Raw genomic sequence first — 26859 nt, 5'->3', positions numbered from 1 at the left:
GCGCTTCTGTCTTATTTGTGTCTCACTAAATCAGTCTTTGCGAGATTTTGACCTGGAAAATCGGACTTCAGTCCTGTCCATCTTCTATCTGTGGACATGTTGCTATGGTGTTTGTATGCACACAAAAAAACAGCATAATGGTTTGTTATCAACCGGTATCGCTAACAATGGCTAACGTGGCTAGAGCTAATCCCACAATGAAAAATCGGACTTGTAAATGGAACGCAGTCGACTTGGGTGTGACGTCATTCCCAGCTCCGGCTGGGCGAGTTCCGAGGTAAATGGAACGCACTATTATCCTGCCTTGTTACGGCAGGATGCAGGAGAAAAAAATCAAACAGAAAAAAACGCCTGTTGTTGGTAAATGAGGGGTCAAGTGCCCGATAGCCAGGTGCTGTCAGGGGGCGGAAAACAATCAGGTGTGGGGAATGAGACACTTTATGATCACAACAGGATGCCAGCTCTGTGGAGCAAATAGCCAGCTGTAATAGGCAGCATGTTAAAGTAAATAACCATATGCACAAATGATAGACTGGCAGTTGTAGCTGGGGTATGTTTGTGCTTAAATAACACATTTGTACAGAAGAAAGAATTTTGCACATTGTATTTCTCACTTTCGGCTAACACGTTGGCTTATTTAACATTTAATAATACCTTTTTATGGATGTTTTTTTGTTCTCACAGGGTGAGACTAGCAGTCACTCTTATCTCTGCTGTTTTTCCTCTCTTTGCTCTCCTGCCACTCTTTGTCTTTCTCTGTTTCACTTTCTTATTCTCTTCTCTCTATGCTAATGGTTATCTCTAATCTTATTTGCATTCAAATTACCTCACCAGGTGGTACGCCAATCAGAGGTAAGAATGCTGGGTACAGAAAACCTCTTCTCATCCCCCTCTCCTCCTCTCCTCCATCTCCTTTGTCCTCCTCCTCCCGTCGCCTCAGTATGTCCCATTTCCAGCTCTCCGTCCACTTACTCTGCCGTCACCACATTCTCCAAAGCGTGTATGGTCTTGGAAGAGATGAAGACAATACAGTAGAAAAAGGTCACGCTTTCTAGTGACAGTGTTCTCAAATAAAATCACTTTGACCACTTCCCGCTGATTTACAGGCAGCAGTGGGCTAACAAATGCTATTTACAGTGTTTCCCCCAGTGTATTGCGAGCCCGGTGGCCTAAGCCACCAGCGAAAAAATGGGAATGTATTTTTAAGACATTACAGACTAGTTACAGTTGGGTGGCTTGGGTGGAAACTTAGACATAGTCATATTGTCAAATATCCAGTTAGCTTTTAGCACTGACTTGATGTAGAGCCATTATGGAGTCTGCTACAAGACAGATTTCATAGGGCTCTACATTAAGTCAGTGCTAAAAGCTAACTTTAAAGGTCCCATGACATGGTGCTCTTTGGATGCTTTTATATAGACCTTAGTGGTCCCCTAATACTGTATCTGAAGTCTCTTTCCCGAAATTCAGCTTTGGTGCAGAATTACAACCAGTAGAGACAGTCCCACAATGAGCTTTCCTTAGTATGTGCCATTTCTGTGTCTGAAGCTATTGAGGAGGAGAGTGGGAGTAGCAAGGTGGAGGGTGGGGGTGTGGCCTTGACCAACTGCCACTTTTCTCGTTTGAAAGCCATGATGTCTCTCTATCATGGGTTGGCCAAATTCTCTGGGCGGGCAAAGCAGAGAAAGGGGAGGTAACCTTGCTTGTTATGACCTCATAACAAGCAGATTCCAAAACGGCTCATCTGAGCTTTCATTTTCTCAAAGGCAGAGCAGGATACCCAGGGCTCGGTTTACACCTATCACCATTTCTAGCCACTGGGGGACCATAGACAGGCTGGGGGAACTCATATTAATGTTAAAAAACCTCATAAAGTGAAATTTTCATGCCATGGGACCTTTAAATTAAACAAAATACCTGTAACTACAGGTAAAATATTTTATTAAAAATACATTCATAATTCCCAGTGGCTTAGGCCTGGTAGGGGGCAACTCAGGCCCGGTGGGCCTCCAGGCCCACAATAAACTGGGGGAAACACTGCCCAGGTCATGCCAGTGAAACAGGTCATGGAGGTGAGTCAGTTAGCATATGTGATAACTTACCTCTTGAATAATTAGTAGGCTGCAAAGTGCTTGTCATGAAGGTGTAGCGGTTTGACCTCTCTGTCTGGAGGGAACACATGCTACATTATTGAGGGCGCCACATCTGAAGGGCAGAGGTAGTTTTCGTCAGCTTCTGACATGTCGTTTAGAGCTTCATTAGTCTCGCATTGCCAGACCTTCCTCCACAGCGCTCCGACGGAAGATCTGGCTAGTCTAAGTCAAGTCAAGTCAAGTCAAGTCACGTGGGTTTTATTGTTATTTCAACCATATACATTGTATATAGTGAAACGAAACAACGTTTCACCATGGATCAAGTGGTGTTACACATTTAAAATATATTTAACGACACTACATTTAGTGCACACACATTATAGACTATACATAAAGTGCAATTACTATTTAAAGTAGAGCATTTAAGACAGGGGACAGGACAGACAACAGACAACAAAAGACGGCATAAGTAGAGTTGTAACAGAGCACTTATTGTTATAGGTTAGGTTCGCAGTGAGGTGGAGGTAAAATATATAGAATTTAGCAGTAGAAAAGAAATGCAGGAGTGCATTTCAGTTCAGGGTGAAAATAATGTAGAGTCCACACAACATTCTGGGATGGGAGAAAAACGTGCTCTGGTTTATTGGCATTTCTTTCACAATGGTCTTGGGCGGTGCTAAGCGCCAGACGGAGCAACGGCGCCTCTGCAAAATAGTCTCGGGAAGGAACTTGTTTTGGTGGAACGTGTATGTTTAAAAGTTGTTTTAGTCGTGCAACAGAAAAGTCAGATTGGACAGATAGTCTAGCTAGCTGTCTGGATTTACCCTGCAGAGATCTGAGGAGCAGCTAACCATAGTCCTCATAAATCTACCAGAGTTTAGAACGCCAACACAAAGAAAGAGGAAGGTAACGGACATCCGGCGGAATTTTCGCCGACACCTGAACAACCCTTAAAAATGAAACGTCGTTGATAAAGACTAGGGCTTCAAAGTCTTCTTATTTAAGAAGTTACACCTCCTCTGTCAGCACTCATTAACCTTTTTCATGCTAAGAGGTCAGAGCAGACGTCCGTCAGCATCCGTTTGCAATTCTCAAGAGAGAATGACGCATTTTCTACTAAAAGGCAGCTGCCATGTAAAGGTGTTAAATGTGATATAGCTAGACAATCATCACAAAGTTGGACATAGATAAATAGAGAAAGATAGTCATCTTCTGCTGCACATAATACTTCACACTTCAACAGACAATAGTGTGAGGATTGGTCTCCAGGACTGACTCTCAATGGAAGAAGGTTAAAATACACGGCTTTCATTAACATTTTGACTCGATGTTTTGTGATGTGTAGGAGAAAGGCTTGTCTACATACTGTGCGTGTGTGTGTGTGTGTGTGTGTGTGTGTGTGTGTGTGTGTGTGTGTGTGTGTGTATGTTACGGACTCGCATCCCAGATGAAGGTTGTTCCTCCTCCATCTCTGGGCTCACTGTCTGCACCAGATCCACCGGGGATGTGCCCACACACACATTATTTCACCGATACTGATTGTTTTATTCGTCCTTAAACTAGTTCTCAACGTTGTGTTACAAACCCATTCCATGTTGCATTTCAGGATTGTATTCTGAAATATGTACATTATTCTGACATTTCACATTTATTGTCCACTGCAAAACTGCATGATGTATGTCACATTCACAGCCTTGCTAAAACATACATAAATGTTTGCTATCTCATACCTAACATCTCTACTGACAACTGAATATTAAATGTTTGTATAAATGCTCTGAAATTGTTATGAAATGAATGGATTTACGTATATATCATAGTTCCAGGTAAGTTTTATCTGATATTTCCACAAAATGAAAGATCTTTAGCATATACAAAGTAAGTACTCTGCCTTTAGAGCAGGGATCAGTGGACGTCAAGGCTAGGGTCTGGCCAGTGGAAACACGAGAATGTAGCTATTTTAAAGGCTATTTTAAAGGCTTTGACCAATCAGGACTTAATTGCATCCAAATGACATCTTATGTTCCAGAACTGACAGGTGTTGCATATTTCTCTCTGCATGTTCTCCTTGTCACATTGAAAAAAGCCTCTGAAACACTTTTAGACACTTTTGGGATAAAGTCTGCACCATAACGGTTTTAGATGTGTTGAAAACCCGCCTTCTTTTACTTGATTGACATTTGGCAAAGTTCAACATCCCAACTGTCGCTATGGAATAACATTATGCAGTAATCTATACATGTACAGTATGTAGACTTTGACGTGAAAGATTCTATCTTCCACCAAAAGTATATTTTTTCTTTGAGCCAGGTTGTAATATCACAATATGACATAAAGCAACTACGATAACACTTAACTTGAAGGTATCTACATAAGAGTGACATGACACTGTCATAAACACATGACACTGCCATGACACATGAACTCTAACCCTAACTCTAACCCTAACCATATCTTGTTATGACAAAAACCGAATGGCACTTACTGACAGAAGCGTTATGTCATAAACGTTCATGACTTGTTTATACAGTCCTTCCAGAAAAATGCATGTTTTTTGTTGCGAGTTTTTTTGTGATTGTTGCGGGCAAAAATCCTTGATTATGCAGCACGTTTTCTTAAAAAATGCGATGGAATATTCGGGCAATTTATGCAATTTTATGCAATGAAATTGCGGGAACTTGCAATAATTGCGGAACTTGCAAAAACTGCGGTTTGATGAAAAAGAGAAAAAAAAGTGATTCCCCCAACACCCTGGTTTTCGATGATGTTCACATCGCGATCGGATTATGAAATCATGCAAGCCCCGCATATTTTGCGTGGAAATCGTCAATTTATGCGGCGAAAGTGCGGCGTATTTGAAAAAATGCGGCCCCTGCATGAATATGCAGACTTTGGCTGATTATACATTGAATTATGCGATCGCATAATCACATTTTTCTGGAGGGAATGTTTATAATGTTTATGACACGTTCATGACAGTGTCATGTCACTCTTATGTAGATACCTTCAAGTAAAGTGTAACTGCAACTACTAACAGCGTTTATGTATGTGGAATGATGTATTTGAAACATCTGAGCCAATGAGCCCTTAGATCAGTCGTTTCCCATCATGCGTTAAAGGATAAAGCTGGTGTTATTTTCATCCAGTCAGCAACCATGAAAAGCCCCCAAACCGACAATTTGTCTTTAAATACTTTCTAATTTCCCTGCCCGCTCTGAGGCTCTCAGCCCCAAGCCCCATTGGTTCCAAAAATGGTTCACAAATATTACATTTCATCAACACAAAAAAGTGAAATAATGTCCAACTAGACTAACATTCTACAGCCATGCCAGAGGCCCTGTGAGACTATTTTCGGCTGTAGATGTATTCACATTTTGTGGGCTAGTGAGCATTTAGGGAAAGATCCTAAACGACAGTGGCTGTGATTATTGTAATGAAGGAAGATCTCACCCAGTATATAGAGTCTAAAACATTTGTCAAACTCAATGCCCGCAGGCCGAACCCGGACCTTCCCTGATTTAGATCCGGCCCACCTATCAATTTAGGTTCACAATACATTTTGGCAGGGCCTTGCTGTGCACCAAACCAAAAAGACGGGAAACTATTTTTAAACTCCAATTACGCGACACTCAGAGCAGAAATTGGCAGATTTACCGACTTTGAGAGAAGCAGAGAGTTTTCATATTCAGGCTGTGAAACAGGTTGTAAAAAAATGTAATCATTGTTTTGCATGATTTGCTTAACTCTATGATGGCTAAGGAACTTTTTGCTGACTTTTGTAGAGCTTTAGGTTGCCCAAAAGGCGACAAAAAGAGAAAAAAGTGACAAGTCACAAAAAAACGTAGCAAAAAGCTACAAAAATGTCAACTAAAGCGACGTGCAGTAATACAGTCAAAGATATTTTACGTTACCGATGTATGCATTTCAATAAACTATACATGTCCCTTGATGTGATTCTCTTTTTCCAGTGAGGCCCTTAGTGAAGTGGAGTGTGACACCCCTGGAGTAGAAGAATATAACCAGCCTTATCCTTTAAGCTTCTGCAGTCGGTGGAGAACTGCTGCAGCCTCGTTGCTCTCGTGCCACTTTCATTGACAGCGTTAGTTAGTGTGACACTACAGGGACTGGGGTTGCAAATTAGCCAATTGGCTAGAAACCTTTTTATGCAACACATCGACACATATTGTTATGGCTTTGACTGTGATGATTATGTACGTAATAATGTGCGCTGCATTGTCCCTGACAAATAAACTAATAAAAAAAATTTTAAAAAATACAGCAAGTAATGAGCAAGTCGGACAGAACTCCTGGATTGTCTCGAAACAAACCTGATAATATTTTGGTCATTGCCATAAATTATTGGATAAAGCATAGGCCTCCAAATAATAAACATAAAGAAGAATCCTGAATGCTTTTCTTCTAAATGTTTCTACCTATAAGGTATGGAATGAAAAGGAGGAGGGTTTATTCAGAAAAGGATATTGACAGCAAAGGACTAGTGTGTGTGTGTGTGTGTGTGTGTGTGTGTGTGTGTGTGGGCGTGCGTGCGTGCGTGCGTCGCGCGTGCGTCGCGTCGCGTCGCGTCGCGTGCGTCGCGCGTGAGTCGCGTGCGTGCATTGGTTGAATGTGTGTGGTGCAGACCTGAACTTTGACATCTTGGCCTCCCTCCCCAGGAGCGCTTCAGATTGAAAACAGCGAGGAGTCGGACCAGGGCAAATACGAGTGTGTGGCAGTCAACAGCGCAGGGACTCGCTACTCTGCTCCGGCGAACCTTTACGTCCGAGGTAAGATCCCTCTTGACCCCTCTTGACCCCCCCCCCCCTGCCCCCGCTGCTATTCAGGTCGCCGCCTCCAACACTAAGGTCCTCTGTCGTCACCTCTTCTGCACCGAGGCACCGATGCTCTGCCTCCTGACTGCTGATAGGAAAGCTGGCTCGCCGGATTCAACCGCAGTGAAAGTCAAACCTGTTGATGCCCGTCCGCTCTCTCTCTCTCTCTCTCTCTCTCTCTCTCTCTCTCTCTCTCTCTCTCTTTCTGTCTTGTCTTTGTCTCCAGGGGGGTGATTTATTTTCCTCCAACCCCCTGTTAGTTTGTTTGACCTCACGGTGAGGGCGCAGGGTGTGTGTGTGTGGGGGGGGGGGATGTTTGACTCATCAGGGGTGAAAGAGAGGTTGGCTGCGGTTCTGTGTCTTTGTTTTGAGGAGGTGGAGTTCTACTTGTGGAGTCTTGCCACAAAGAGAAGCCGACACCGATCGCTATTGTGCGTCCCGTGGTTCGGAGGAGACAGGCAGACAGCCCCCCCCCCCCGAAACCATGCTCCGGTCGACTGGGTGTGCTGCACCGAAAGCCAGCAGGGGTGAAAGCAAGCCTCGGGGCTTCTCATGAGTACGCCTTGTCAACTAACAACTCAATTAGCCTCAGCCCAAATCATGTTCTCAAAGGCAATTTTCAAAGCATAGGGGGGATTCATTACTGCTTTGGTACCTCGTTCATTTGACATTTTCATTGACATTGCTCTTTGATGCAGTGTTCCCTCTAAAAAATATATCAAAGCTTCTGAATGCTAAATACAGTTACTACCTAATCTTCACTGTGGTTTTACACTTCTGTAATAATGTATTTAAACCAATTTGAATTGTTTTTTTTTTTGTTTTTTTTAAAGAATAGGTGATATATTTTCAAGAGAGTCATGCAACAAAGCAATTATACGTGGCTAGTCTGAAAACGACTATCACCCGCCAAAATCTTACTCACCTAGAAAACATTTCCCACACAAATATTAGACATGTTATATTTATGATGGAAAGATAGCTTATTCAAATGTATACAGTACATATCTTCAATCCATCTCCGTTTTAAGCACACTGGACCAATCAACAATCAAGCGTGTGTGTGTGTATGTGTGTGTGTGTTTGTGTGTGTGTGTGTGTGTGCGTGCGCGTGCGTGCGCGTGTTATGTGAGCAGATGTACATGCATCAGTCCCAAAATACTGTAACATTGCCTTTGAGAACTGACAAAAAAACACTTTCAACAATCTCTCTAAACATAAGATTTTTTTTGTCGCAAGAAGCATCCCCCAGTAAACCAAACAGAGCCGTAGCCAACCAAGTCAGATTATGAAGTATATGTTTGTTTCTCTTTTCAAGGTTCCTGTCTGTGTTGCTTTAACCTTTAACCTCTCCAGGTGTGCTGGTAGCTTTTGTCTCCATTTTCATCTCACAGTTTGGCTTCTGAGCAAACACTGGAACATACCATATGTTACCAACGTGTGCGTCTATGTGTCTTCTTTATGTTATCTATATTTCTCTTCATCTATTTAGCTTTTCAGGCCTTCTCCTTCTCTGTATTTGATGCCACAGTCCACAATCCCTCCTCCACTCATGTGTCAGTCATATACACAGACTGTATATGTTTCTGTTCATCTCTCCAATGCTTATCCTTCTCTTATCTACACATGATGGCAGCTGTTTTCATTGTTTAATGTGCTTTGCTTTGTTTGCACATGTGAGAAAGTATTTTGAGTTTGCTCTGTTGTCTGTGAGAGGATGTGTTTGTGGATGTTGTTGTTCATGTAGAGAGATTCATATATAGAAATTGATCTTGGTCCACTTAGCCACTAAGGGGGCTTTCACACCTACCTCATTTGGTCCGGACTTTCAGACCTTTCAGTTTGATCCAGACCAAAATTAGAGGTGTGAAACCTCCCCCGGACCTCGGTCTGGATCAAACTGAACCATGGTCCGGTTCGTTTTATAGTGTGAAAGCATTTTTTGGATGGTTTGGACTTTCGGACCAAATACAGGAAGCTCTGGCAGACTATCGTCCTGTTATAAAACCGGGCGAGCTGCTTTAAGGAACAGCTCAGTGCTTAGTGTGTATGTGAGAGAGTGACGGTGTCAGCGCTCAGAGCAGACAGCTGGCCGGCTGTCAGAGCTGGGAATAAATCAGCAGTTTACTTGTCAATTGGTAGTAAATGTACAGTGTAGGTTTCAGTTTTTCTCTGAATAAATGCTGCAGCTCCTCAAACCCCCAAGTAAAGTTCCCGTGTCTTGCTTCAAGGAGAGCAGCAGTCAGCTGGAAAAACTCTGACATGTGGCGCTTACCCACTGCTAGTACCAGCTCGGCTCGGCTCGGCTCGGTGCCCCGTCCTCTATTTTCCATTGCAGATTTAGTACCGCCTCATGCGTGAGGCGAGCGTGGCTGGTCGTCATAGCGACGCCGCAGGAAACGCAACACACACAGAGAACTTCGAAGGTGTGCTGTTTTTGATTCTCGGCATGTGGCTGTTGCCACAGCCAGAAGACAAATATAGTTTCAAAAGAAGTAAACTATTTAAAAATGGTGGGTTTGTTCAGGACGCAAAATTACGAATCCCACTATGGCCACGCCAAGACCCGCCCTACGAAGCAGCTCGATTGGTTGGGGTTAGGCATTTAATCTTGAGTGGTTAAGGTAAGCATAGCCGATTGGTCAGGGGATAGGACCTGTACAAATGGGGTTACGTTACCTTGCGTAAGCACAGACGCCTGGCCAATAAATGCTATTGAAGGGCGGGTCTTGGCGTGGCCATAGTGGGATTCGTAATATCGCGTTCAGGACACCCCCGTCTGTCGCTAGCAATGATGACGCAGTGATTAGTGACGATTCTCTCCGACCAATCGGTAGTCTGCAGGTTTTCATGTCACCTTTTGGTATCGCCTCAGCTCGTTTGGAACTTCGACGAAGGTGATACTAAAAAAAGTATCTGTTGGGTAGTACCAGGTACTTTTTTTTCATAATGGAAAAAAAAGGGCGAGTAGAGTCGAGGCGAGCAGGTACAATGGAATGGAAAAACACCAATAGAGGGAGGATACGAGAGGACGGGGAAGCTTGTCTATAAACCAATCACTTACAACTGTTGGGAGATGCAGCTCGCGTATGTGATGACGACAGGACGTAGTTTTGTCACGTAGAGTTCTTCAGTGCGCTTGCATAACTGCGGTGTGAAACCAAAACCAACCGGATCAAATGCAAAAACATGAACCTTGGTCCAGACCTTAGTTGGGACCACCTCTCTTAGGACCACCTAAGAGATAAGAATGTTGCAAACAAATACACATACTGGTGACAGACGGCTCCAGTTCTCCATGATAGCACTTAATTTGATTTGCAAAAGACTCCATGCTAACATTTTAGTACAGTATTTTGTGTATTTGAAAATAGAGAACATTCAATTTCAATGCAAACACATGAATTGTGTCAATGAACTTCAACTCAAGGTCCAATTCTTAACTGTTCTGTAAAATATCCACATTATATCCATAACATACTTTCTGTAAAAGCTGCATCGTAAACTCTCAAAACATGTCAGTTAGCTAAATGAAGTGGTAGTCACGTGTATGTCTTTGTTATGGCTTAGCAAGGAAACACAAAGAGACTAAAAAGACTGGTCCCGCCTGATTTGGCTGATTCAGAATCCCGAAGCCTCATTTAGCTTTGGTTTGACTTATTTCATTTGACATTATAAGACGATGGACAATAAATCACATGTAACTACAAAAATATAAAGGATGACACAATGAGGTCCACATTTATTTCCACTGACCATTTCCACAGCATCATTTTGACTTTCCATAACAGGAAAAGCACAGGTGAAACTAATGTTGTTTACGATGGATCAGTTCCATTTAGTTTTCCCATGAGCCATGCTAGTAAGCCAGCATGCACGATACCAGGACCCTGGAACTGGCTCACTTAAATGGAATTCATTTGTTTTTAATGTTACCAGTTACAGCCGTACTTTTCCTGCTATGAGAAGCCAACGTGTCTGCTGGGGAAAAAGCTCAATAGTGTTCCTAAATGTAAAGATAGCAAAGTCCAGTTGACAAGGCGACATCATACTACCATCAAACTAACACAATGAATACTGACTGTAAGCCAGGCAGGGCTGAACTCGAAGTCCACCTCTGTCGAGTCCAAGACAAGTTCAAGACCAGGACTAGTCAAAACCGAGTTCAAAAAGGTTGGAGTCCAGTCAAGACTGAGTCCAAAACGGTTTGAGTCCAAGTCAAGACCGAGTCCAAATGAGAGACAGTCAAGAAAGAAAGGATCAAATTAGGCCGTGTTATTTACTTTTAGTATAACAGTTAAGTCACATAAAGCTGAAGTGCAACTTCACATGCTAGATGTTGAGTCTTTTTATTCTGGTGTAACAAGAACATTCTGGACTGCTGATGGAAAACGTAACAATTAAAAAGCAACACGTGTTCCTATTCTTGAACTTTTTACTTGTCCTGAGTAATCCATAGTACACAGTGCTCTCTGACATTGTGTCTGTGGCCAAAATAAAATTGATGCCTGATGATTGAGGCATATGACCCAGCCAGGCTTATACCAGGCGACCAATGTTAATGCATTATGAATAAAACCAACTGCTGTTTTTTTGGACGCTCGCTTCATCGGTGGTTTTGTTTTGAAGGAGGAAGTTACTTAGCATACAGTGCTGGACTCGATCGAGACCAACAACAACATCTGGCGAGTCCAATGTCCGAGTCCGAGACAAGTCCTTATCCAAATACCAACGAGTCCAAGACATGTCAGAGACAATACAAAAACGTCTCGAGTCCCATTCCGGACTCAAATGCTACACCCCTGAAGTCAAACATGAAAAATAAACGATAAAGACTAAGATAATAAGCTTACACTTTGTAGTTTCCCATCATCCATCATTTGTGGTACTTATATATACTTATATTATTGCCGTTCCTGGCACAACAGAGCATTGTGTATTTATGGGAAGCACAGGTCAGCAGCACTGGCTCTAGTTTGGTGGGTATGAGTTCCTCCAACCCTCCAAAGCTCTGAGATCTTCAGGCTCTGCTGTTAAGCGCTACACTGAGTAACAGATGTAGCCTACACTCGTTAAGGGTAACCTCCCAAGCTCCTGGATTTGCTGTTTGCTAACAAACGTTTGGGGGTTCAAGCCGAGCACAACCCCGTCTAGCTTGTTCTGAGAGATCTGTTGTCGTAGTTCAGCCTCAACAGATGCAATGTGGATATGAGGCTTAGTCACGCAGCAACTATCTGCTCTTTGCTTGGGTTGAGAGGAGGCTTTAAAGGCTAGAGAATGATGTCGCCTGTCAGAGGGCTCGGTAGTTTCATGACGGCACAGTCACAGAGTTACTTAATCAACAGAAGAAAAAAAAATGTGCTCACTAGTAAATCACTATACTCGAGACATAACAATCTGGCTTGATGTTGAATTGTGCAGGGAAACTGAGACATCTTCAGTCATTAACCCAGCTCTTCTCGGTAGCGCAGACATCGGAGTAGATGTGTTTCAACGGGCGCCCAGGTGGCCCAGCTGGCAGAGCGCGCGCCCATATGAGGAGGTTTATTCCTCCACGCAGAGGCCCAGGGTTTGAATCCAACCTGCGGCGGTTCCCTGCATGTCTTCCCCCTCTCTCTCCGCTTTCGTGTCTGAGCTGTGATTAAAGGCAGAAATGCCCAAAAAATAATCTTCCAAAAGTGTTTAAACAGCTTAATTAAAACTGATTGTTAACCACAGTCACTGCCAGATCGCACATCAAGGTCTGTGTTCTCATCAGGTAGTGGGTAAGTGGACCAAAGGGACAGTGTCAGTGTGCTCATTTAATGCATGTTTTAGCTCACTGAGTGTTCCTCCATAGACATCTCAGTTAGGACTGAGAACATGGCAAAAGAAGTACAAACTTTCAAGGTGAGTGTTTGACTAATCCTATCAGGGACATTCTTTATGTGCTCATTGATTTCAAGGCTCGGCGGCTGAGTGCGCTCAGAGTCAATGAGCAGAATAAATGTGGGCAGTAACACACTGTCTGCTTTGTGTGCTTAATGAAGTCTGGTTGTCAGCAAGCGTCAGCCTCCTTAATGCTGCCTTAATTCCAAGGCTCTGAAGGACTCAAAACCCTGCAGCAAAAGTTAAGGACAGGGAGGGCAGTGTGTAAATGTATGTCCGTGTCTGCTTCTGTGTGTCCAAATGTGTGGGTGCTTTTTTGTTGTTGTCAGAGTTAGATTGGCACTGATAATCTTACTGTGTCTTTGTGTGCTTAGTTAAGAGTGTTTCCTTCATGGCCTTTCGCTTTGTGTGTGTGTGTGTGTGTGTGTGTGTGTGTGTGTGTGTGTGTGTGTCGCGCTTGTCACCTCACTGCACAGGCTACTGTCTCTACTGTGATTTTCTCACTCATTAATGGATAAGCAGATATTTGCCTGTTTTACTCTCTCTGTTTCTCCTTGTCTTCTTCCTCCTACTCCTTATTTTGCCCCTCTTGTTGTTTCTTTTTTTTTTTCTTTCTTTTTCACTTTATCTTAAATCCCTCCATCATCATTGCACCCCGCCATCCCAAAAAAATACAATCCAAATCTCACCACTCAGATCAACGGGAAGGTTGGTTCTTTCACTCTTTACCCTCCTAAAGCCAAGGCCTGGCAGACTGGAGCCGTGCTGCGCCAGCATCTCGCTGGGCGCCTCAGGCCCGTCCCGGCCTCTCTCTCAGGACCCCAACCCCACATTGCAACCCACCTGCTACCCCAACTGCCCCCCCCCCCTGCTACAGTATATGCTGCCTTGCACCTCATCACATATTGCTCCATGCAGCTTGTTTGTCTGAAAGTTTGTGAAATGCGCATGTCTTGAATGCCAATAATGTGCTTTTGCACATACAGGAACTTACATTTCCCCACCAGGAAAGGTTTACATTGAGGATGTGACACTGAGATTGAATTGTAGGAATTAGTAACTGTGTGAGCCAAAATTTCTTCTTTCCTTTTTCAAACTAAAGAGTGACCAAACCCCAAACGTTGCAAGGTGTGAGAAATAATTTCACGTGTCCGGGGTTTCCGGTGTAATTCCCCTTTATTTTGATACACCTGATATCCTCACTGCAACGTAATACTGTAAAACAAAATCAAACATCATATACTAATACTGCCTCTGTTTGTTTTCATTTAAATATATATTTATTATTCAAGTGTAGCACATCCGTACAGGAGCCAAAACCTTCACAGAGGCCTTTAAAGAATATAAACCATTGACTTTACCTTCAGACAAACCAGTTTGGCAGCAACAAATATTAGATTTCCAATGTCTTTATAAAATGCATTGTTTGTCAAGTCTTCCCATAACGCAAGATAAGCCATTGCACTATATTTCAAACATTTGTCACAGCTGTCTTTTATAGGGTTTGACACCAATTAGGCAACTTGTCTGTTTAAAACTAGACAAATTACTAATTGAGTGTTTTCTAATAAAAGGAAACACAGGACACATGTGGATGTTGATTGCGTTATGCATACTGTGACACTCTTAAATGCTTATTCTACCACTAGATTGTGTAAATTCCACACTTTGGCAATGTTCTTACTCATTACATACGCACACATCTGTGCGTCCGCACGGTTGATAAATGAGGCCCCCCGGATCTCAACGGGTCATGTTAAATATGGGTTAAATAAATGAAAATGTAAAAAACAAATTGGAGCAATTTTTTTAAGTTTTAGTTTGACAAATTCATCACATATTCCAAATCTGAAAGGTTCATTTCTCACCTGAAAAAAATGCCAAACCTAAATTGGGAGACACTGTTATAGTTCAAAAACAGCTGTGAGTCGGGCTCGTGTCCTTCTCATCACTGCTGGTTGATGCAAAATGCATGCAGGGATCGTTTGGACCCACAGGTTCACACAAGCCAGCTCCCAATTATCCCAGATAAAATATGCAAATAGTATAAAGAGTGACGACGTCCGCGTTGGGAGGAACAGTTCGTACAAACACAGGACTTTCACCCAGGCGGTCGCTGTTCGTGTCCCGTGTGGAACCAAAGACAACGTCGCCAAGTACCCCAACCTAACTGCATCATTACGTAACCATGTCACAGACGCAACTGCGTCACAAACCCATGTCCGTAAAAAAACTCATTTGAACCCAAACTACGATTTTTTCTTAAATCTAACCGAGTAGTTTTGCTGTCTAAACTCAGCCAACAATTTCACGACTTTAAATAGACAGTGGGGCTGAACATTTTGTGGGAAAAAAACTAATTTCCATTTTTCTGCCAGATATTGTGATTACGATTCAATTTGCGTTTAAAATTTTTTTTATAAAGCATTATAACAGGAGACACCATCAAAACTGCTCTATATTCTTATGTAGGATCAGACCATAGATATGAATTTCCGGCAATACATGTTTTTCTTTTAATCAGCAAACACAGAACACTTATCACAAAAGCTAAAGTTATAATAATAAAAAACAATTCCAATAATAAAATATCAGTAGTTTCCTGTTAACTGAAGTGTCTATGTCTCAGTTCAACAGCAGCATCTACATATTACACCTTCTACCATCATGTTAAATAAAGTCCTACAAAATAAATGCAAAGTAAACAATCTGTGATATGTAACATTATTCCAGAATTCATCTTGTGAAAAAACAATAAATCTAATACTAAAAAAAGAGGAATAAAAATGTTAAATCAAATGCTACACCAAACATTCAACTAAATATTCACATTAGATTAATCGCGGTCTTCCCGATTAGCTAATCGTATCCTTTCAAAACTCGATTTTGACTTGAAAAGGATTAATCGTTCAGCCCTAATAGACAGTCATGTGTTTAAAACTGCCGCTGTAAGACCGTTTCACAACGTTAAATAGAACCTTTTGAGAGTCATTGGCAAGCGACCTAGTCTGTCGTTTGGTATGAGGACATGTTGTTGAATCATCAGTACAATGATGAACAACTAGGTTTAAAATTGTCTGGTTATATGATGAAACTTTGTAGAAATGTAAGAAATAATGCATTGATTAAAAAAGATTTCTATGCGGGACGTGATAGACAGATGATTCATCCGATCACGTGCCAGGAATATTTTGAAAGTGCCGGCCCTTTTCCAAACAGTTTCCAAGACATCTTCTAAGACGGTTCTGTGTAACAAACCATCTGGCGCATAAGGTTAAGGGTTGGTTACTTTTTAACAGAACCTTAGCCTCATTTTAGCAAAAGCTTTGTTACTTGCCCAAACAACATTATTTAACTTTTAACTTACAAGCTGCACTGTATTAAATGGAAAGATTGCAGTGGGCATGCTGCATTTTTCGGGCCCCCTCCAAATGGATACTTTGTTATTTGGGGCATAAACAACGTTACTTTTTAAACTACCACATGGTCATTTTGCTAATTTCTTTATTCATTTCTTTATTTAGGTATTTTAATGCATCTAATGAAGAATTGTTTGAAGGGCCTAAGAAAGACTTAGGCCCTAAGTTTTTTTTTTGCCCCTCTTTGTCGGTTTCTGTCTTCTTTTTCGTTTTTCTTTTTTTCCGTTTTGCTGCACCCGAAAGCATCCCAGAAAAGTGGTAGTTTAACCGTTTTGGCTCGCTTACACATTTCCCCGCAAATGGATTTTTTTCTTTACTGTACTCTTTTATTAAAATAATATAGTAATATATACACTTAACAAATGAACAAGTTAAGATGAAGTGTTAGATTGGAAATTGACATTTTTTAATTATTTCTATAAACTATAAATATGTATATGTAATAATAATAATATAAATTTTTTTCTTACTGGGCCCCTTAGTGGCCCTAGGCAGGTGCCTAGATTGCCTATGCCTAGATCCGGGCCTGCGTATAAGGGCCAAAGAGATCACAAGGATGTGTCCAGTATGTGCTGTTGTCATACACCTCAAACCTTTCTTGGTGAAGGAACACAATCTTTACATAATGTATGCCCACAAAATCAAATTTGAGTTGAAAGTTTGTGCTCATTTTACAAAATCTTGTGACTGTGTCGGTCCCATGATGTCCTCTTCAGCATGCTGATTATGTTTTTTATTTTCTTGGCTAATTCAAAGGCATGCCTCGTCCCAGCTCTTCATCTGCTGTCTGACCATCATTACGCTGAGCAGCAGCCTCGGAGCTCAAACTGCTTTTACCATGCTCTCCTCTTAGCTGCGTCTCCTAGAAAACTACACTTTCACATAGAGCAAAATATGTTTGCAGCTTTTTCCAAGCCTCGTACTGCTGGATCATCAATAGGAGTACAATTGAGGAGCTCAGAAATTGAGGGGGAGTGAAATACTATTGGAGAAAACTGCCGCCCTAGGTGCTCTAGTTTGTGTTTGATATGTGGCTTTGCCGACTTGTGGTGCAGCTTGTGCTTGGTCGTCTTTTGTTCTATAGAAGAAAAAAAAATCTTGGCTTTATATATGCGGTTAGAGAATGGAGGGATGCAGCATGAGCACAAGGGATCGAATACATAATTTCAAATTTCACTAACAATAATCTTTTAGGAAAGTATGCACTTTATTTTTAAAAATAAAAAAGCTACTGGACGGAATAAAGGCTCATTCATTCTCCTGTCAGCTTGAGCATAGAATGTATCATTTATAAAAAATAGACGTGACAAAATGATCACAATAAGAAGTCATAATGATGTTACTTTTGTCTTCAGCGAGCTACATTACATTGTGTTGCATCTTCCTACTACCTGTGTCTATGTTACCTGATAAGAAAGTAAAGGAATATCATTTCACCACATTGACTGTTGCTGTATAAGAACGTGATTGGCCGCGGGGGGGAGGAGGAAGGGGTTGATGGCTGGGTCATAAAACTGGACTTTCAAGCCGGGGAGCCGAGTTCGCTTCCCGGGGAAAACAAAAGACTTTCACCCAGGAAATGCGTGTTCCTTGGGAGTGTTTTAATCCAAACCACGATCTTTTTCCTATACTTAGCTAGTCCTTTTGGTTCCTAAACTTAACTTTTGTCACCGCATAAGGCTCACGTTTCGTCGCCTTAACTTAACTGTAATGTCTACCGAAACGTCCAGAAGCTCGCGGTGCGCTGTACTCGGCTCACAGTCACTTATTCTCAGCTAACTGAACCACACCGAACTACCGCTGATACAAGGGAGCATCTTACTACATATCTACTAACTGCCGCCCAAAGCTCTGTAGGGGCTTAAACAACTAGCAACTGCCGCTCGGCGTCATGGAGCTCCGTAGCCGGCCTCTGTAGCCGGCGTCCCGTGACCAGCCGGCGGTCTCCTAGTTTCGTACGATATCTTACGTTTTGGCGTGCATACATTTTCGTACGATATGATACGGACCCATTCATGAGAACGCGTTGTCCTGGTGCACTAAGGTGCCTTGAATCTAAGACTCCATCGGCTTAATGCTGTATGCCGATTGGTACATCTATCATCACATCATTTCCATTTTGATTGATGCTCTGGACAGCATGTAGCGACTGGATGTTATGTACAGCAGCAAAATCTGTACATCAGCACCGATTTATTCCCACTTCTGCTTCCCACGTTGAGTTGCTAGTCAATGGGCACCTCGTGCGTTTTCTGTGCCGCAAAAAAAGTCCCCTTCATGTCAGGAAGTAACAAAACAATTCAAATTTGTTTATTACCAACAACATCATACTGATTTCTTTTCATGAAACTGATACAGTAAGGACTGAAATTGAAAAGCACAATGAATCAAGTGATATGATACAGTTTGCATGATGCTAAACTAGCCATACAAATAATGGTTTAGGTGTACTTTTTGATGAAACAGTGTGGATTATTTATGTCAGGTGAATATTTTGTCTAAAATGACCAAATTCACTGGGTAGTTAGCTCCTCTGTGAGGCAACTTGCATTGCCAATAGTGCCCTGCCACTTGCCCTGCCAAGACTGAAGTTGCATCATCTTGCTCCGTTCGTTTCTTTCCACTGACTTTGAATGCATTCATGTTGCCTAATTGTTTGTGTCTTACAAAGTATTAATTGAAAGAGGTAATGGAGATTTGGTCCAAAACATTATTTTAGAACATGAACAACTCTCTTACAAATCTGTAAACACAAATGATGCTGCATTGAAAACATCAGAGAAAGTCAGAAATTCCAGCTTGTTATAACAAAACCTAAAATTCTCTTTCAAGTTGGACTTGAATGAGGAAGATGACTGAGATGGTCATGGTTTCAAAGATCAGACTCTGATTCTGACATCATGTCAACACAGAGTAGCATCATACATAAATGCAATAGTGGAATTTAACATAATTTTGATCAGCCTAACATGCTGAACGCATCAGGTCAACCAGAAGACCAAAACTATAGATTGACAGTCGAAGTTCGGAGCTGTTGGGCTGAAAGCCCTCCCAGCACAGTGGAACTCTATGGTGTTTGCTTTTTGATATTATGGTATATATCATATGGGTTACAGGGGTATGTCCCGCTGTGTGTTTAGGTCTGGTGTTGTCCTTATTGACGTACACTCTAACAAAAATCTGTGAAGTTGCATTACTGTATATTTTCACAAACATTGTCCATAGAACGTGATTTGTTTTTTACATTTGGAATTGCATAACTTGTGCTCCGACAACTTTTGTCAGCCACGGAGGTTGGTTTTGGGAGATTAAAGAACTTACTTGTTACTATGGATTTAAGGGAAAATGATAACATGAACATTAGACTTGAAGCTGACATGTTCATCAAAGCAAAAGCTGCGTATACTTAGATTCCATTCCCAACATTTATCAATTCAATAAGCGTAATCCCTGTCTCTGAATCCTGCATGCCGGTGCCTCTGTACATGCGCTGCTGCATGATTTCCCTGGCAATCCATACAGATGTTTGCTTCCCCACCCATCTTAGCTTCCCCTACAACTCCAGCTTTTTTCTTTCTTAGGACTTGGCTTCCCAAATCTTCTTCACTTGTCCCTCCCCCCTTCCTTATCCCGTCTCTTTTCTCTGGCATGCCACTAAAGATATGAGTTTGTCTGCATTCTAACATCAGCTGCTCCTAATGTGCATCTGTTACTCCTAAATGTCACTGTGGCGACTGAGTAACAAATTCAGTCCGTGCCTGTGTCAGTGCCTCAGTCATCCACATTGTCCCGCCCAACAGAAGCAATATTAACATCACTTTTAACTTCTGACTCAAATAATGACATGACATTATGACCGTCTTCCATGTCCTCGGGTAACTTCATGGTTTCTAATTGACTAATATAAGAACACGATGTTTCCCTCAGCGCTGGCCAGCACATTGATACCATCCAGCATCAGAATGTAGAATAAGCAAGCATCTCAGTGACTTGAATCAAACTCAGTGTCTTACATTCACCTTCCAAGTGCCAATAATTAAAGTATATATGTATGAAATTGCACAGCAGTTACTTACTTACAGCATGAGCCCCAATGCCAAGGTCTCATATTTAGGATTAATTGAGCATACTACACAAAAGTTGGCCCGCACCGTGCTAATCCAGTACCATAAACCTCCCATAGTATATCACTGTTAAGCTGCCCTTACATTGCCCATTTATTCCTCAGAGGGTGAATAGTATGAAAAGGCCACAAACCACACACTTCATCTTGCACACATCATGTAAAACTGAAATGTTTGCCAAAGATTCACTAGTTTCCAATATCCAGATTCAGTACATTGGGAAAACAGTGCGGATGTAAGTGCTGGCCAGCTGAGGCTAACGCATCCTACTTTAGTGCCCTTACTACCCCGACTTTGCTGTGGTAAGGATATCAACAGGTAATTTCAATGTTAAAATGTCTATCAGTAAGATCTCTGATGTATTACTCTAGTGTTTCCATTTACCAACACACACACAGAGCTTTGTCACTCCCCTCTGTTAGCATCCACATTTTACGGGTTTCTATTTGGCCCCTTCCCTGGTACATTACAACTAAAAGCTTATTCATAGCTATCAAAGCCACTCCTGCTTTGAAATGATTCCGGCTGGGGACCACTTGGCCGCAATAGCGACAGGCCACTGGTGTGTGTTTTGGAAGATCGATGGGGATATGAAATGTTAAGGCCTGGCTTTTTCTGTGCACCTGCTAAAAATGTATCAGAATTTTGTCCCTTTTACTGCCATGCAATCAGTGGTGGAAAACATATTCAAAATCTAATTAGACCTAATTGTACCTTTAATCAATCCTCTAGCATCAAACAAGTGACCAGCCACAGCAAAATAGATTTCCCATGAGCCTCCAACTAACTGACCTCGCAGTTTACCACTGAAGTCTGATTTATGGTTCTGCGGAGGCTCCGCGCAGAGCTTTCTCCGTAGCCTACGTAAGTGGCCCAAAGTTTATACTTGTGCGTCCGTGTGTGCATGGGGAGTGTGTGGTAGAGCGAGTTAGAGAGTGACAGTGATTAGCTTCGGAGCGGGTGCCCACTCTAGAGTCAAAGTGAGCTTGTGCTTTCTGACCACGGTGGGAAATCTGTAGCAGGAAGAGTTAACCCTTCCTTGATTTCATGTTGTTTATGGAGTAGGAGAACCAGGAAATGAGCCGGGTGAAATGCAACGCTAACAAGCAGCGGCCAAGCAGCGGCTAAGCAGCGGCCAAGCAGCGGCCAAACAGCGGCCAAACGGACAATTCACAGTTGTTGCAGTCTGCGTTGCCGCGACGTGTAGTTAAATTTTTTAAGAGGTGCATGTCAGACTAATCTCCATGTATCTACGTACGTAGCCAGGATGTCGATTTAACACAGAAGCAGAAATTGGCCTTAAATCTTCCTCCTCTTTCTCCACCATCTTGTCTCTGCCTCCTCTCCTCCTCCTCCTTCTCTTCCACATCATGTTCTCTAGCGCTTTAGCCTCCACAGGAGTCCTTAACGCCAGCCATCTGTGTTTCAGTGTCCGCTGCTTCCCATGCCAGCAAACAATGCTGTTCTTGTATGAGCCAAAAAAAACTCCACCACAGTAACATTTAGCCCACGCATGCACTCCAAAGCTCTTTGAATGTTGTCAGTCATTGTTCAGCCAAACATGCTGTACGTACTAGTGCTACTTCCCAATTCTCAACTCCAGCATCATCACTTCTGCATTTGATTTTTGTGTGAGAGGCAGAGAGATATAATTTGTAAGCTCGCTCTTCCCTCTCTGTAGTTAAACCAAACCCTTAGAAAAGCCTCTGATCCACAGTGTAAGCTCCTCACACCCGTATTCCAGCCCGCAGCTTAAATTGCACTATGTGAGTCAGATTTCCGTGACCCTGTGCTGGCTTAAGTCAAGAGAGCGAGAACTTCACTTATGCAACGCATCCGTCTGCATATTTAATGCTCACACTGTGCTGTTGCACTAATTCAGATGTAGTGTAATGAGATCCAAGCACTTAGGGGAGATTTCTAAGGAAGAGAGCTAACAATATTGGAGAATCATTCTGTATTCTCTCACACTCGGTGCCTTAGCACCAGGATATGATAGAAGTGCTCCAGACTAGCATCACAGAGACTCCAGGTGTATTTTAATCCCTGCAGCCCAGTAGGAAAGCCCAGATACTCCGGAGAAATTCAGCTACACGCCTTAGGCACAGGCTCTCAATTTACCCCATTTTCAACATGGCAAACTTTAAATTCACTGTTACATCTAGTATAGAGGAGCTGGCATAATAGAAGGTTATGCTATGTCAACATTATGAGGCTCTGATAGGGAAGGCCAAACTAATCTGTTGGTCCCAGACTGTAGTAAAGAATTCCTACAAGAGCTCAGCCATGACACCAAAAAGTTAAGGGTTTTATAAGAAAAGGTCGTCCAAACACATCTAAAGGAAAAACAAATTCTGTTTTATATATATGAGAGAGAGATATATATATATATGAGAGAGAGAGATAGAGAGAGAGAGAGAGAGATGAGACAATGAATCATTTAGATGGGAATAATAGTAAAACATTCAGACATTTTCGCCTTGAAGGCAATCATGGAGAACGGAGTGACGGCAGTAGCTGTATGTGAAGAATAAAAAGAAGAGAGTCTGAGAGAGAGGTTTAATAAAGGAGGGGCGTTTCAGCGCTATTTGGTGATCCAACAACAACACACTCGGAGGACAGGCCCGGTCACTGATAATAAGCACTGCCCTTAAGATAGATTTATAGCTGCACATAAAGATCTAACAGAGCTTACACATGTAGCCGCCGTACAAAGAGGCCACGTGGACACCGCAAAGAACCGCGATTGGTCAACGTGGGCTGCTTGTGTTTTCTGTAGCCCGTGGGGATGTTGATAGTGAAGACAACATTGAAGCAATGTGGAGAGAATAAAAAGACTCCAATTAGTAAGACACATAAAAAAAGAAGACATCTCCACTTCAAATCGTTCAGCTCTGCATGATCGCCACTCCATCACAGTGAATGGAAAAACACAAATACAATGATTGCACAGAAATGGTCTCATATTCAGTAATGAAACAAGGAGAACTAGAAGTTGCCTGGAGGTAATTGCACTTCTTTCATTTTCTATTTATAGTCCATCTTTCATATAAAGTGAATGAAAGAATGTAATCACAGTTATCGTGGGGGAACACAATTGATGTGCAATACAGCCTGATTATGTATATCCATCTAGGGTTGTGGTGGAAAAAAAACAATAAACTTTAACAATAAATCAGAACCTTGACCTGCTACCGGTCTGGTATTGACCCATTGCGTCCAGTATAAACCAGTAAATCAGGTGCTAATGATACACACATTGCAAATACAATAAATGACTGTGTGTATTCATGTTTAAATACCTGGCCTAGAACTGTCAATTCAAAGTATACTGTAATGTTTTTGATTCTTTCATATGCTTTTTTTTCTAGCTTTCTGGCAGTTAGGTTAGACATGACTGTGAACATAATGCCTTCTGTCGTCAGTTACATTATCCTTGCATGGTGTGAGAGCAGAATGACTTGAAATGTCTACACAGTGAGAAATAGTCACTTTATGACAAAATGCAAATTACACATGATGTTCACTGATGATGAATTGCAAGTCTTTATAAATGGATTTTTGATGAATAAAAGCACTGGACCGCTTGAAGGTTGGATTATAATTGTCTTTTAATATATTACTCGTCAACCAACCTAACAAAACTCTCTCAAAGTGCATTGAGACCAAAAGTGAAATCAGTGGCATATCATTGAGACACGGTGACACAAAAACTCTCCTTCGAAACAAACTGATAGATCTAAAAATCTAAAAATAAAATAATAATAATTTAAAAAGTACTTAAAGAAGTATTTCACTGCCAGAAAGGGGCTCTTGTCATAAAACTGGACTGTCTATGCAGTGGAAAACGCTCCGGCTGGTCGGGTGACATAATGCGAGCACGTCACAGAAGGCAATATCGAGGCAAGCTGGTAACAAACAATCCCGTCTTACAGTTAAACGGTAAGCTAAAATAAGTTTCTCGAAACATATGAGGTGAGAAGTATGCAATACAGTGACAATAATCTTGGTTCATATGTGATCAGCACTGTCTACTTTTACAGTTCATTCTGAATTTCTCTGTCGATCTAAACCACAAACTCAAGGACCGCGGGCCAAATTTGATCTGGCCCGCATATCAATTTAGGTTCAACCCGACTAGTTGTGCGCCAGACCAAAAAAGTCATGAAAACTGTTTTTCACACTGTAATTATGCGACACTCAGGCACGCAGATGTTGGCAGATTTTGGCAGATTTGCTGACTTTGAGCCTCAGAAATTCCCACAGAAGCAGAGGGTTTTCATATTCAGGCTGTGAAACTGGTTGCTGGGAGTCGGCTGTGTGGTAGCCTACTATAAAAACATTTTTATCTTTGTTTTTAATGATTTGCCACCAAACTGTGAGAGTGAGAAAGTGAGAAAGTTAATTGAGACATGCAATAATGCAGCCAAAGATATTTTACTTTTTTCGTTAAATAAAAGCATGTCAGTAAACTGTACATGTCTGGCCCTTGATGTGATTCTCATTTCCAGTGTGGCTCTTAGTGAAGTTGAGTTTGACACCCCTGATCTAAACCCTCTAAACTGTTTGTGTCTGTATGCAGAAGCACAGTCTGTAGTTCGAGCAACAGCCCTCGAGCCAGCGAAAATCCGCCAAATGCATCATCTGTTGGATTTTAGCTAGAAGATGAGCACAGAGATCTGGGCGCTGGCAGAATAGAGGGAAGTTTCCCATTGTTAGATTACACATCCTACCCACATCGTTATGATAAACCGCTGGTTGAAAATCGGCAGAGTATCTCTTTCAAGGTCCCATGACATGGTGCTCTTTGGATGCTTTCATTTAGACCTTAGTGGTCCCCTAATACTGTATCTGAAATCAGCCTTGGTGCAGAATTACAGCCACTAGAGCCAGTCCCACAATGAGCTTTCCTCAGTATATGCCATGTCTGTGTCTGTAGCTATTGAGGAGGAGAGAGAGGGGGCAAGGTGGAGGGTGGGGGTGTGGCCTTGACCAACTGCCACTTTGCTCGTTTGAAAGCCATGATGTCTCTCTCTCATGGGTGGGCCAAATTCTCTGGGCGGGCAAAGCAGAGAAAGGGGAGGTAACCTTGCTCCTTATGACCTCATAAGGAGAAGATTCCAGATCGGCCCATCTGAGCTTTCATTTTCTCAAAGGCAGAGCAGGATACCCAGGGCTCGGTTTACACCTATCACCATTTATAGCCACTGGGGGACCATAGGCAGCATATTAATGTTAAAAAACTCATAAAGTGAAATCTTCATGCGATGGAACCTTTAACTGTAGCCATCAGATGCTACAAATCAACTTAGATTAATATTTATGACACTCATTAATATAACAGACTGTAAGCAAAAGGACTACATATAAACTGAAACCATTCTAATGAAAAGTATTAAGGTAGCAGGAGAAAAAAAAACTGCCTATAACTTGGCTTAAAACTGATTTACGAGCTGAAAAAACACATCCAGTCTCCCCCAGGAATCAAAAATAGCCTAAAACGAACTTTAGAGCAAGATGGGACAGTCAAACTGTTATTCAGGCATTATTGTGGTGCACAGTACAAGCCAGGCCAGTCAAACTGGACCCCCACCCACCTGCTCCGCCTCTGTCCTCTCACACTCCCTCTCTTTACCCCTGCAGTTCGCCGTGTGCCTCCCCGTTTCTCCATCCCCCCCACCAATCACGAGGTGATGCCCGGCGGCAGCGTCAACCTGACCTGCGTCGCGGTTGGCGCTCCCATGCCTTACGTCAAGTGGATGAGCGGCGAGGTGGAGCTGACCCGGGAGGAGGAGATGCCTATTGGCCGCAACGTCCTGGAGCTCACCAACATCCGGCAGTCTGGCAACTACACCTGTGTGGCCATATCGTCCCTGGGCGTGATCGAGACCACGGCCCAGATCACTGTCAAAGGTCAGAAACACTCTCTGGGAGGGTTGCAGAGTCTGGGTAGCAGTGTTGTAGTCAAGACCAGCTTAGTCTAAGGACGTTTCAGACGTTTCATTGACGGGATAATTCAGGTGCCGTCCATCTGTTACCTTCCTCTTTCTTTGTGTTGGCGTTCTAACCTCTGGTAGATTTATGAGGACTATGGTTAACTGTTCCTCAGATCTCTGCAGGGTAAATCCAGACAGCTAGCTAGACTATCTGTCCAATCTGACTTTTCTGTTGCACGACTAAAACAACTTTTGAACGTACACATGTTTCACCAAAAACAAGTTCCTTCCCGAGGCTATTTTGCAGAGACGCCGTTATTGCGTCCGGCGCTTAGCAACGCCCAAGACGATTGTGATTGGTTTAAAGAAATGCCAATAAACCAGAGCACAGTTTTGTCCTACGCAGGAATGCTGTGTGGACTAGCCAGACCCTCCTCCGCAGCGCTGTGGAGGACGGTCTGGCAATGCGAGACTTAGACCACCTAAGCCGCGATGAAGTCCTCACCAAGACGCTCAGAAGTTTAGGAAGTTTTAAGCAGGCACTGAAAAAATGGCTCAGATGCCAATCTTAAAGGGGTGATAGAATGATT

At 42.4% G+C, this 26859-nt stretch overlaps 1 protein-coding gene across 21 annotated transcripts in view; it reads left to right on the top strand.

Moving 5' to 3' along the window:
- ptprfa (protein tyrosine phosphatase receptor type Fa) overlaps positions 1–26859 on the top strand; it is a 412601-nt gene that overhangs the window by 224234 nt on the left and 161508 nt on the right. For 8 of the 21 annotated variants that reach the window (XM_039810996.1, XM_039811014.1, XM_039810999.1 and 5 more), the window contains exons 6-9: positions 835–852; positions 6767–6877; positions 13487–13498; positions 25977–26246. In XM_039810996.1, the coding sequence (XP_039666930.1) occupies positions 835–852; positions 6767–6877; positions 13487–13498; positions 25977–26246 (411 nt within the window). The remainder of the gene's footprint in view (positions 1–834; positions 853–6766; positions 6878–13486; positions 13499–25976; positions 26247–26859) is intronic. The other 13 variants (XM_039811015.1, XM_039811010.1, XM_039811017.1 and 10 more) reach the window with 3 other exon arrangements.

The sequence above is a fragment of the Perca fluviatilis genome, chromosome 9, assembly GCF_010015445.1.
Source record: "Perca fluviatilis chromosome 9, GENO_Pfluv_1.0, whole genome shotgun sequence".
Classification (NCBI taxonomy): Eukaryota; Metazoa; Chordata; class Actinopteri; order Perciformes; family Percidae; genus Perca; species Perca fluviatilis.
Note: the sequence above shows the minus strand (reverse complement) of the source record. Positions and strands in the feature narration are given on the sequence as shown.